This window comes from Hypanus sabinus, chromosome 18 (genome assembly GCF_030144855.1).
Source record: "Hypanus sabinus isolate sHypSab1 chromosome 18, sHypSab1.hap1, whole genome shotgun sequence".
NCBI classification, from domain to species: Eukaryota; Metazoa; Chordata; class Chondrichthyes; order Myliobatiformes; family Dasyatidae; genus Hypanus; species Hypanus sabinus.
Genome location: NC_082723.1, coordinates 35,272,045 through 35,285,916, shown reverse-complemented (window position 1 = coordinate 35,285,916; position 13,872 = coordinate 35,272,045). Strand labels below are relative to the sequence as shown.

At 42.1% G+C, this 13,872-nt stretch overlaps 1 protein-coding gene across 2 annotated transcripts in view; it reads right to left on the bottom strand.

Moving 5' to 3' along the window:
• The window catches only part of nelfb (negative elongation factor complex member B), a 93,421-nt gene that overhangs the window by 65,203 nt on the left and 14,346 nt on the right, over nucleotides 1-13,872 (bottom strand). For both annotated transcript variants that reach the window (XM_059994060.1, XM_059994061.1), the window contains 2 exons: nucleotides 11,988-12,218; nucleotides 9,853-10,038 (listed from right to left, as the gene is read on the bottom strand). In XM_059994060.1, the coding sequence (XP_059850043.1) occupies nucleotides 9,853-10,038; nucleotides 11,988-12,218 (417 nt within the window). The remainder of the gene's footprint in view (nucleotides 1-9,852; nucleotides 10,039-11,987; nucleotides 12,219-13,872) is intronic.

Genomic DNA, 13,872 nt, shown 5'->3' with positions numbered 1-13,872 from the left:
TTACCCTGTATGCACTGCAGTAAGTAACTTTGTTTCATTTAAAAGAACAAGTTATGATGGCACTCAACAGCCACTCCTTCGAGATCATCTGCAGAAATAGCTTAATTTCTACCTCTGATGCCTCTCTTTTCCCTTTTCAGGGTGCATGGGGTTCTGTTGAAGACCGTTACCTGTATGTTATACTATGTAATTTGTGGTGGATAGACCTGCCATTGGGGTTCATGACTGGCTGCTTTTCAAAATCCCCAGGATGTGGCACAGAAGGTGAGTATGCCTTTGGGGTTCCAAGGTTTTGCAGCCCTGTGGACAGGTTAGCCACTGCCAACTGAAGTGCTGCAGGAGAAAACAGAACTTTGGATCGGCTGTCGGGGGCTCTGTACTTGGTGAATCGCGCCTCCCTCTCTCTCTCTCTCTCTCTCTCTCATTGGTGGAGGAAAGGCTGCTGTTGATTCTCCGATTGAAGAAATCGTTAAAAAAAAAAGTGGCGCGACAGACTTTTAACACCATAAGTCTGCTGAGAAAGGGGACACCTCTTTCTTCCTTTATTAGGGAGAGACCCTGTGGTATGTTGAATTGTTTGGTAAACAATTTGTTTTTGTTGCATTGTGGATCACGGTCTTTACTGGGGGCTTTGCTATTTCATGCTTGGTAGTAGGGGGTGCACCAGGGGCTTTGGGGCTCTAATGTTTTAACTGCCACACATTCTTTGGGACACTTCTGTTTCGATGGATATCTGTTTTCAGGATGTATATTGCATAAATTTCTCTGATATTAAATGGAACTATTGAACTATTAAAAGAACTGACAGACTAGGGACCCCAGGACACCCTGGGAGTGAGTGCAGAAGCTGGAAACACAGGGAAAGTCTCCATCGTCTTAGGAGAGGTGGTGTTAGGGAGGACTCCTGGTAAAACTGAAGGCAGGTCCCCATGGATCAATTCACTTCGATCCTCCTGGTTAATGTACAAACTCTGGAAAATAAAACTGAAGACCTCAGAGCAAAACTGTAGTACAAGGGTGATGTCTGTTGTCTAACTTGCTTCACAGAAACATTCATATTCAGAATTATTTATCGCATGGACATTGAAACGTACAAATGAGTCATTTCACATAGCGTGCCCACAATGATCCACGCAGCCTTAAGATTACCTGGACAATGCAAATACCTTTGTCAGGACGCTGTTTATTGACTATAGCTCAGTGTTTAACACCATCATTCCTATAGTCTTGATTGAAAAGTTACAGATCCTATGCCTCTGTACCTCCCTTGCAACTGGATCCTCCACTTCCTAACTTGAAAACCACAATCTGTGAGGATATCTCCACCTCACCAACAATCAACACTGGCACACCACAAGGATGTGTGCTTAGTCCACTACTCTACTCACTCTACACCTATGACTGTGTGGTTAGACACAGTTTAAATGCCATCTATAAATTTGCTGTTGATACAACCACTGATGGCAGAATTTCAGATGGTGACGAAAGGGCATAAGGAGTGAGTAGTGCCACAGCAACAATCTTGCATTCAACGACAGTGAGGCCAAAGAGCTGATTGTGGACTTCAGAAAGGGTAAGACGAGGGAACACAAACCAATCCTCATAGAGGGATCAGAATTGGAGAGAGTGAGCAACTTCAAGTTCCTGGCTGTCAATATCATTAAGAACCTAACCTGGATGCAACATATTGATTGATGCAGCTATAAAGAAGGCAATTACAGCAACTATGTTTCATTAGTTTGAGGAGACTTGCTTTTGTCAACTAAAGCACTCAAAAACTCGTACAAATGAACTGTAGTGAGCATTCTGACTGGCTGCATCACCCTCTGGTATAGAGGGTGGTGCAGCTACTACTCAAAATTGAAGGAAGTTGCAGAACTTGTAAAATTAATCAGTTCCATCATGGGTACAGGCCTCCATAGTATCCAAGACATCATCAAGCAACAGTGCCTTAGGAAGGCGGCGTCAATCATTAAGGATTCCCACCACCCAGTACATGTGCTCTTCTCACTGTTGCTGTCAGGAAGGAGGTACAGAAGACTGAATGTACATACTCAATGATTTAGCAGCAGCTTCTGCCCCTCTGCTATCTGATTTCTAAATGGACATTGAACCGATATACACTTCTACATTACCACTTTTTTTATTTCTGTTTTGTTCTCTGACTTATTTTAACCTATTTAACAGATGTACAGTGCCTATAAGAAGTATTTACGCCCCCCCCCCCCCAGTGGAAGTTTTCATGTTTTATTGTTTTACAACATTGAATCACAGTGGATTTAAGTTGGCTTTTTGACACTGATCAACAGAAAAAGACTCTTTCATGTCAAAGGGAAAACAAATCTCTACAAAATGATGTAAATTAGTTACAAATATAAAACACAAAATAATTGATTGCATAAGTATTCACCCTCTTCAAGTTAGTATTTAGTAGATGCACCGTTGGCAGCAATTACCACCTTGACTCTGTGTGAATAGGCCTCCATCAGCTTTGCACATCTGGACAGTGCAATTTTCCCCCATTCTTCTTTACAAAACTGCAAACTCTGTCAGATTGCTTGGGGATCATAAGTGAACAGCCCCTTTCAAGACCAGCCACAAATTCTCAATTGGATTGAGGTCTGGACTCTGACTTGGATACTCCAGGATAGTAGCTTTGTTGTTTTTAAGCCATTCCTGTGTCGCTTTAGCTTTATGCTTGGGGTTCATTGTCTTGCTGGAAAACAAATCTTTTCCCAAGTCGCAGTGCTCTTGCAGACTGCATCAGGTTTTCCTCCAGGAATTCCTTGTAATTCGCTGCATTCACTTTACCCTCTACTTTTACAAGCCTTCCAGGACCTGTTGCAGTGAAGCATCCCAAAGCAGCATGATGCAGCCATCACCATGCTTCACGGTAGGGACAGTGTTGAAAAACCCTGGTATCCTTGTCTGCGTAAGACAACCTGCGGCCCCATGAGATGAGGCACACTTGATCCCACCTCAAACCTCTTAAAGTCACAAAATAACAGTCAGTACACTGCATATACGATTAAAGGAATTATATTTATGAATCTTAACTGAAGGGTTAGTAAAGAATAACAAAAAGGGCCCATTCTAAATTAAAGAGTCAAATGTGCACAAGTTGGAGGTCATCTTGAACCTCTCTGTCACTCTTGCGCTGGGCCCTCAGTCAACGTGAAAGCACACACAACCTTCTGAACTTCACTCGCATCCATCTCAAACAAATGGGTCTCCCACCAGATCGGATGCTACGACTGGTTCCCTCTAGTGTCTTCTCTCTCCATCTCCTCTCATACAAAACCCCCAAGCCCAACCTTATAGTCTCTCACCAAGAAAACCTCCCGCTAATTGGATGGCACACACTCCAAATCATCCCTCCTCTTCAGCAGTGACCCAAATAGGCTGAAAGCTGAACAGCATCTCTTTTAGAGCTGCGAAATGGAACACCTACTGCATAACAGTAAAGATGCGAACCAGGGCGTTACAAATTAAATCCACTGTGATTCAATGTTGTAAAACAATAAAACATGAAAACTTCCGCTGTGTGTGTGTGTTGGGGGGGGGGGGGGTGTGAACACTCTTTATAGGCACTGTATATGTACTTAACGTATTTCCAATTTTCGGTATATTTATTTGTTATGAATTTCATTGTACTGCTGTTGTAAAGTTAACAAATTTCACAACATATGCTGGTGATATTAACACTGGCAGAACATCGTTAACAACGAAAACCAAAAACAAAACAACAGAACAATCCACTTCCCTGCCCTCCCAAAAGAAAGGCTTCTAACCCCAGGACAGGCTAACTCCAACATCCAGTCCCTGGTCTGGACTCGTTGGCATCATGCCTCTGATCCTCAGTCAAGCCAACCCAGAGATTTTTACTTTCAGGCCTTTACCCCCGTACTCAGCGCCTTCAGTGTTTGACCTTTGGGCTTCCACACCCAGACTCACTGAACTCTGGATGTTGACCTACAGCTTTACCTTTGACACTTCGCTGACCTCTAAATAATGACCTCAGGATTTACTGGTCCAAGGTTTGACCTTCCAGTCTATACTTGCACAGGCCTCTGATGTCAGTGATCTGGAGGAGGAAGGGGCAGGAGGTCACAGACATTGTGACTCACACCCATACAGAATTCTACTTCAGGAGTCATGGACCTGGGGACTGCTGGTGTCCTCAGCACCTGCTGACCCATCAGGATCACTGACATCTTGATCGCAGAGTACTCTAATGAAGTATGATAGAGCTGACGATGAACCAGTCGGTTTACAAGTAGATGATGTAATATGTAATAGGAACGTAAGGAAGGTCACGCCAATGTTTGAGTACAACTGCAGACAGAGCAAAGAGATAAGTTGTACCACTGAGGCAAAATTCATAAGGGCGAAGAATGCAGGACTGCAGCATTTGGAATAAGGTGGATGAACTCGGGGCACAATTAGAGATTGGTTGGAATGGTGCTAAGGGCATTACTCAGTCGTGACTGAAAGGCGGCCATATTTGGGAGTTTAACATCAGAAGACATACTTTATACCGAAAAAGGCAGGCAGGAAGGCATAAACTGTGATGTGGCTCTGTTGGTAAGGGATGGAAATACATCTTTAGAAGGAGGTGACATAGGGTCAGAGAATGTGGAATCTTTGTGGGTGGAGTTAAGAAACTGCAAAGATAAAAAAAAGCATGAGATTGCAAAGGGAGCTGGAAAGGGCATGTAATAAGGATAATGTCACAATTGTAATGGGAGACTTCAACATTAAGGGGATTTGGAAAATCAGGTTGGTATCAGATAACAAGAGAGGGAATTTGTTGAATGCCTACGAGATGGCTTTTTAGAGCAGCTTGTGTTTGAGCCTACTCGGGGAAAGGTGATTTTAGAGTGAGTGTAGTGTAATAACCCAGATGTTATTATGGAGCTTAATGTAAAGGAACCCTTATCAGACAGCAATTCATAATATGATTGAATTCATACTGCAACTTGAGAAGGAGAAGCATAAGTCACAGGTATCAGTATCACAATGGAATAAAGGGAATTACAGAAGCATGAGAGAGGAGCTTGTCCAGATTGATTGAAGGGGGATACTGGAAGGGATAATGGCAGAACAGAGGTGGCTGAAGTTTCTGGGAATAGTTCACAAAGCACAGGATAGATATGTCCTACAGAAGTTATTCACAAATGCCAGGGCTAGGCAACTGTGGCTGAGAAGGGAAATTAAGTATTGCATAAAAGGGCACATAAGGTATGGACAAGGGAATCACAGCAGCATCCACAAGACTGCTCTGAATCGGTGGACTGGACTGTATTCAGGGATTCATCTTCGAACCTGGATGAGTATGCTGCTGTTGTTACCAACTTCATTAAAACCTGTGTGGATGAGTATCTGCCCACAAAGACTTACTATACATTCCCAAACCAAAAGCTGTGACTGAACCAGGAGGTACGTCATCTGCTGACGGCTAGATCTGTGGCATTCAAGTCTGGTGACCCAGGCCTGTATGACTCGTGAAGGGCCATTTCAAGGGCAAAAGGACAATTTTGAACAAGGATGGAAGCAACATTGGATGCATGGCAATTCTGGCAGGGTCTGCAAGACATTACTTCCTACAATGCAAGACCCAACAGCATCAATGGCAGCGATGCTTCACTACCAGCTGAACTCAATGCCTCCTATACATGCTTTGAAAGGGAGAACGCAACTACAGCTGTAAAGACCCCTGCTGCACCTGATGATCCTGTAATCTCCGTCTCAGAGGCCGATGTTATGCTGTCATTAAACAGAGTGAATCTCAATCTCAATGGCTCTTCGCACAGCTTAAGACCATCTGGACAACACAAACACCTACGTCAGCATGTTGTTCACTGACTATAGCTCACCATTCAATACCATCATTCCCACAATCCTGATTAAGAAGTTACAGAGCCAGGGGCCTCTGTACCTTCTTCTGCAATTGGATCCTCAACGTCCTAACCAGAAGACCACAATCTGTGTGTATTGGTGATAACATATCTGCCTTGCTGACTATCAACATTGGCGCACCTCAGGGGTGTATGCTAAGCCCACTGCTCTACTCTCTCTATACACATGACTGTGGCTAGGCATAGCTCAAATATCATGCATAAATTTGTGGATGATACAGCCAATGTTATTAGAATCTCAGCTGGTGACGAGAAGGCGTACAAGAGTGAGATATGCTAGCTAGTGGAGTGATGCCACAGCAACAATCTGGCACTGAACATCAGTAAGATGAGAGCTGACTGTGGACTTCAGGAAAGGCAAGACAAAGGAACACATACCAATCCTCATGGAGGGATCACAAGTGGAGAGAGTGAGCAGCTTCAAGTTGCTGGGTATCTAACCAGGTCCCAACATATCGATGTAGTTTTAAAGAAGGCAACAGTGACTCTATTAGGAGTTTGAAGAGATTTGGCATGTCAACAAATACACTCAAGATCTTCTATAGTTGTACCGTGGAGAGCTTTCTGACAGGCTGCATCACTGTCTGGTATGGAAGGGCTACTGCACAGGACCGAAAGAAGCTACAGAAGGTTGTAAATCTAGTCAGCTCCATCTTGGGTTACTAGCCTACAAAGTACCCAGGACATCTTCAGGGAGCAGTGTCTCAGAAAGGCAGCATACTTTATTAAGGACTTCCAGCACCCAAGGCATGCCCTTTTCTCACTGTCACCATCAGGCAAGAGGTACAGAAGCCTGAAGGCACACACTCAGCGATTCAGGAACAGCTTCTTCCCCTCTGCCATCCGATTCCTAAATGGACATTGAATCTTTGGACACTAACTCGCTTATTTTTTAAATATACAGTATTTCTGTTTTTGCACTTTTTTATAATCTATTCAATATATGCAATTGATTTACTTGTTTATTTATTATTGTTATTATTTTATTTATCATTATTATTTTTATTTTATTATAATATATTTTTTCTCTACTAGATTATGTATTCCATTGAACTGCTGCTGCTAAGTTAACAAATTTAATGTCACTTGTCGGTAATAATAAACCTGATTCTGATTCTGAGGTAGCAAAAGTGAGTGGGAAGTTGGATGATTGGGAAGTTTTTAAAATCCAACAAAAGCAACTAAAAAGGCTACAAGAAGGGAAAAGATGGAATATGCGGGCAAGCTAGCTAATAATGTAAAGCAGGATACTATAAGCTTTTTCTCAGTTATACAAGTAATAAAAGGGAGGCAAGAGTTAATATTGGACTACTGGAAAATTATTCTGGTGAGATAGTAATGGGGGGCAAAGAAACAGCAGATGAACTTAATCAGTATCAACACATACAAACAAGCTGGAAGAACTCAGCAGGTCGGGCAGCATCTGTTAAAACGAGCAGTCAACATTTCAGGCCGAGACCCTTCGTCAGGACTGAAGAGGGAGGGGGCAGGGGTCCTATAAAGAAGGTGGAGGGAGGTTGGAAGGTGCCAGGTGAAAAACCAATCAGAGGAAAGATCGTGGGGGAGGGGAAGCAGGGAGGGGATAGGCTGGAGAGGTTAAGAAGGAATGTAAGGGGAAAGCACTATGGGTAGTAGAAGAAGGCAGAATCATGAGAGAGGTGATAGGCAGCTAGAAGAGGAGGGAGAGTGAAAGTGGGATGGTGGAAGGGAGAGGGAGGGCATTACCGGAAGTTGGAGAATTCCATGTTCATGCCAAGGGGCTGGAGGCTACCCAGACGGTATATGAAGTGTTGCTCCTCCAAACTGAGTTTGGCCTCATCATGGCAGTAGAGGAGGCCATGTATGGATATGTATGGACATATCCAAATGGGAATGTGAAGCAGAGTTGAAGTGGGTGGCAACAAATAGGCTCATACGAGTGAGACAGATATCTGGTTGAGTGATATAGCAACAAAAAACTCATAGGCCCAAGGAATTGATTGTGCACTTCAAGGGGAACTTAAAAGAACACACACCAGTTCTCATTAAGTAGTCAGCTGTGGAAAGTGCCAGCAGCTTGACGTTCCTGGTCGTCTGCATATTTGAGGATCTGACCTATATCCAACACTCTGATGCAATCATGAAGAAAGTGTGCCAGTGGCTTACTCATTAGGAATTTGAAGAAATCTGGTACACCTAGTATGATGGCTCCAATGCAAAGGACAACAAGAGGCTGCAGAGGATTGTAAATTCAGCCAGCTCCATCACAAGCATACCCCTCTCTACCATCAAGGACCTCACAAGGAGGTATCTCAAGGCAGCTGCATTCATCACTAAGGACCCTCAATATCCAATATGTCCTCTTCTCCTTAGAGAAGAAGTACAAGAGACTGAAGATCCTTACTCTGTGATTCAGCAACAGGTTCTTCTGCTCTATCATGGATTTCTGAATGGCCCATGAACACAACCTCATTTTTTGCACTACTTACTTATTTTGTAATTTATCAAAGTCAAAGTCAATAGATTATCAAAATAATTTTTACCCTAATGTTACCAATACCACCTTAAGAATCATTTTCTTATAGGAAAATAAAGAAATACAAGAGAATTTATGAAAAACTAAACAGTGAATAAACAAAGAATGACAAACTACCACCCCAACCTCTTCGACAGAGCCATTGTTGTATCTAATTGGCTAGCACACGTGGAATTCATGTGATCCACTCCAATCTACCACAAGGAACTTAATCAAATGCCATACAAATCTACATACACAATATCAAACCCCCTTTGCCTTGGACAATCCTCAATTTTACAGTAAATTAATCATTTTTAATCTAATATCAGATGAACCTTTAGGTCCCAAGACTTTAATTCCCACTCGGTTGGGAGATATTACTATTCAGGAATAAAAAGTGGGCCTGTGAACGTAGAATTATTATATATTTATTGAGAAACAAACAAAAAAAAAACTATTCACAGGAGTTCCCAACATTTTATATGCCACAGACCAGTGATCCCCAACCACCAGGCCACAAACTGGTACCAGGCTGCAAAGCATGTACTACCAGGCCGCGAGGAAACGATATGAGTCAGCTGCACCTTTCCTCATTCCCTGCCACACCCACTGTTGAACTTGAACGCATGCAAGGTCATTACCCAAGCGAGGTCATCAGTCGCCTAAACGTGGTGATACCCTAGCGCCAGGGATCACTGGTTGGCCTCGGGCCGGCGAGAAGTGCCGTTGCTACTGGCCTGGACCGTGGTCAGATGAGTGCCATCTCTAAACCTGTTTAGCACACCGAATGTTTGTGGGGAACCCAGTGCAAGGGGGGCGGGCACACATCCCTTGCTTGGTCGATAGCTCTCTCTGGACGGCGATCGCCGTGGCCCCAGTACGGGGACCTCCGGTCCTTACCTTGTCCTCTCACTGGTGTGTTGTAATGATTTTATATGTTCATACGAGGAAAATATGCGCTGTTTAATATCCAAATGTTGCTTAAAATGTTATGATGCTATTGATTGTGAGTTATAATTGACTTATCACTATATTCATGCGAGGAAAGTATGCGCTGTGTGCTTAATATTAAATTTGTTAGATAAACCCTTTTAGAAATGAAATTGAGTTTATTAGCCACTTATAAGTGACTTATAGTTGACTTATCACCTATATTCCAGTCGTGATTAACACCCCCCTCCCTCCCCCCCTCCCCCGTCAGCCGGTCCGCAAGAATATTGTCAATATTAAACCGGCCTGCGATGCACAAAAAGTTGGTGACCCCTGCCGTAGACTGACATCATTAAGCAAGGGGTCTGTCTATGAACCCTAGGTTGGGAACCCCAGCCCTATAAGGTGGATGACTAATCTTTCATTCCTATTTCTCACTTTAAAAAATAGGGAAGATTTAGATCTTTAGGTAGTACATGCAGAACACATGCCAAAACATTAACACACCTTGTGGCAAGGATCCACAGAACATATTTCACTGATATCGAGGTCGTGCAAAGACATCAAGAGTTCTGCCCGCAGAGTACAATAATGTACATTCCTTGTCCGTAGGAACAGAGTACGTAGGAACTGGAGAACCATGTCGTACAATTTCACATTTTTCCCGATCATGTTGGTTAATTTCTGAACTACCTAGATACACAAAAAAAATACAAAAGTGTTAGAATAGTACAAAGCACAACAGGTTTTCTCAAATACTCACAGTTGCAGAAACAGAGCTAAACAGCATGGAAACAGGCCCTTTGGCCCATCTGGTCCATGCCGACAAAGTGAGCTACACCCACTTGCCTGCATTTGGCCCATATTCTGACTAACATTTCCAATCCATGTAATTGTCCAAATGCCTTTTAAATGTTGCATTAACACTCAACTAGACCACCTCTTCTACCAGTTCGTTAATATGTTCCATATACTTGCCATCCGCCATGTAGAAAATGTTGTCCCTCAAGTCCTTTTTAAATCTTCACCCTCTTACCTTAAACCTTGCCCTTTAGTTTGGACTACCCTACCCTGAGGGAAAGAATTTAGCTACTAACCTTATCTATGCCCAATTAAATTGCAAAAGAAAGGTGAGAGTGGATATTGGTCAGTTGGAAAATGATGCTGGAGAGGTAGTAATGGGGGAACAAAATGGTGGATGAACTAAGTATCTTGAGTCAGTCTTCTCTTATGAAGTTAATAGCAGTATGTGGAAGTCCCAGCTGTCAGGGATCATGAAGTGTGAAATGTTACCATAATGAGAGAGAAGGTCCTTGGGAAATTAAAAGGTCTGAAGGTAGATAAGACACCTGGACCAGATGTACACCCCAGGGTTCTGAAACAGGTAACTGAAGAGACTGTGGTGGCATTAGTAATGATCTTTCAGAATCACCGTAATAAAGAACTGTCTTCAGCGAAAAGAAAAACAAGGAGTTCTGCAACAGATGGTGTGGCCTCCTCAGAACCCTGATCTCAACATCATCGAGACTGTCTGGATTACCTGAGACAGCCAAAGTCTGCAGAAGAACTGTGGCAAGTTCTCCTAGACGTTCGGGAAAAACCTACCAGCCGATTTTCTGATAAAACTGAACAACAGTATACCTAAGAGAACTGATGCAGTTTTAAAGGCAAAGGGTGGTCACACCAAATATATATCTGATTTTGTTTTTTTTTAGGGTGTACTGTTCCTCAAAGTAATTATTTTAAATATCTAGAAAATTTTCATTTCATTATTTTTTAAATAATAATTTTATTTTTGCATGTACCTAAGACTTTTGCACAGTACCATAGATCCTGTCTCTAAGAATCCTCTCCTATAGTTTGTCCACCATTGATTTAAAATTCACTAGTCTACATTGATCCTACTAATTCCCAAGGCTATCCCTATTACCCTTCTTAAACAAAGGAATAACATTTAACAGCTTCTATTCCTATGACATAAAGATCATCACAAGGCACAGCAATCTCTCCTGCACTTCCCCTAATAACCTGACGTATGGTATATCCTCTCTGGCCCCAGAGACTTATCAACTCTAATGTTTTTCAAAGGTTCCAGCACATCCTCTTTCTTAACGTCAACATATTGCGATATATCAGCCTGTTTTACGCTATCCTCATGTTTTCAGCGACCTCCGTCATTGGTAAATACTGAAATGAAATATTCATTAAGGATCTCTCTAACCTCCTCTGACTCCAGGCACGTTTTCTCTTTTATCCCTGAACAGTCCTCTATAAGTGATTTTTTTTCCTACTGGGTTTGGACAGGACCAACTTCACTGAATGTGGTTGCACATAGTCATTCTTGTTCATTTAATACAACAAGAAACCATTGGATTTAAAAATTGATATCACCTCATTTGTAGGGAGAACATGCTGGATATTTATGGATTCTAGGGAATACCAGACAGAGACTTTGAAAAATATTGTTATACACACCCTTGAAGCGTCCATTAAAAGTCAAACAATGCTATCAACAATGAGGTAGAGCGTAATGAAAATCCTTCTTAGAGCAGCATCACCAGTACCATAAGTAATCGTGAACTTCTACAGAAGCAAAGATTAATAATTGCATGCTTTTGATAATAAACTATTCTAATCCGTACCTCTCCCTGACGTCGTGTTTTGGGGGATGCCGAGAAAAAGTTATGCAGGACTGACAGTTCACTGCTGAAGAGAGCATTTTCTTTCTCAATGATGTACTGTTTCAACAAAGGTGAGACCTCATCTCCAAACAACGCCTGGTTGTCTTGCCAAATCTGACGTTTAACCTCTGTGGCACAGATTTTGTAGAGTTCCTTATCTGCCATCACCAGTTTCAGCTTTTCTTCTGGCACCTATATCAAACGATGCAAGACAGGACTATTAGGATAAGGCAAGGCAAACATTTAAAAAAAGCTAGAGGAAAGATTTCTGGGTGCTCAGCAGTCATGTCTAAAATTCTTCTCTCCATGAATTCTTTCAAACAATAATTTGAATATTTTAATAACAAAATTACAGAACAGAATCAGAGGTTCTGATCATCTCAGTGATCATATGTTAAAAAAAGAACAAGGTTCTGAAACAAAGTAAGGAAACAAGGTCAGAATAAGGGCATTGAAAAGTTGCAATCTCTGGATTAATTCCAAAGATGTGACAGTGGATGTAGGAATAGGAGGAAAGGTCAGATGAATGTGTGTCCAATTGTAGAAGAGAGGACTTCAGATATCTGGTAAACATTGAAAACATACAGCACAATACAGGCCCTTCGGCCCACAAAGTGTGCCGAATATGTTCCTACCTTAGAACTACCTGGGCTTTACTCATAGCTCTCTATTTTTCTAAGCTCCATGTAGCCATCCAGGAGTCTCTTAAAAGATCCTATCGCTTCCGCCTCCACCACAACCGCTGGCAGCCCATTTCACGCACTCACCACTCTCTGCATAAAAAACTTATCCCTGACATCTCCTCTGTACCTACTCCCAAGCACCTTAAAACTATGCCCTCTCATGCTAGCCACTTCAGCCCTGGGGAAAAGCCTCAGACAATCCACACGATCAATGTGTCTCATTATCGTGTACACCTCTATCAGGTCACCTCTCACCCTCTGATATTCAGACAGTTATACAACATGGAAACAAGACCTTCAGTCCAACTTGTCCATGCCAACTAACAGGCTTAATTACTAATCCCATCTGGCTGCATTTGGTCCATATCCCTCTAAAGCTTTCCTATTTACAAAAGTCAGCAGATGATAACACATTTGTGGGAAGAGAAACAGTTAATATTTTGGATCAGTGATATCCAAGGTAGGAAATTACTGGGAAAAAAAATTGAGCGCTAAGATCATTCAAAAAGGCAGACATTACTCAAACAGAGTTAGGTCTGAATTGACATTTTTGAAAAGGTAACAAAATGTATTTATTTTGCACTGAGATCCTTACTGCATGTCATTTACATTGAAATTTGGATAAAGTTGCAGGGAAGTATGCAGTATAATTGTTGATGGTGTGAAGGATAGTTAACAGTAAGTACAAAGCAAAGGAGATGGAAATTAATTCTAGTATTTGTGAGCAGCAGATTGAGTATTGAGGAGCAATAACCCTGAAGGAGTATTGAGGAGTAATAATCTTGAAGGAGTACAGAGAAACAGATAGATGTTAATGTACAAGTCCAAGATCGCTGAGAGTGACAACACAGTTGCTGAAGAATCTTGAATAAGGAGATATAATTATGTAAAATGTAATTTGAACATAGAAATCTACAGCACATTACAGGCCCTTCAGCCCACAATGTTGTGCTGACCATGTAATCTGCTCTAGAAACTGCCTAGAATTGCCCTACTACATCGTCCTCTATTTTTCTAAGCTCCATTTACCTATCTAAGAGCCTCTTAAAAGATCCTGTTGTATCCGCCTCCACCACCATTGCTGGCAGTGCATTCTACACACCCATCACTGTCAGTATGAAAAACTTAACCCTGACATCCCCTCTGTACCAACTTCCAAGCTC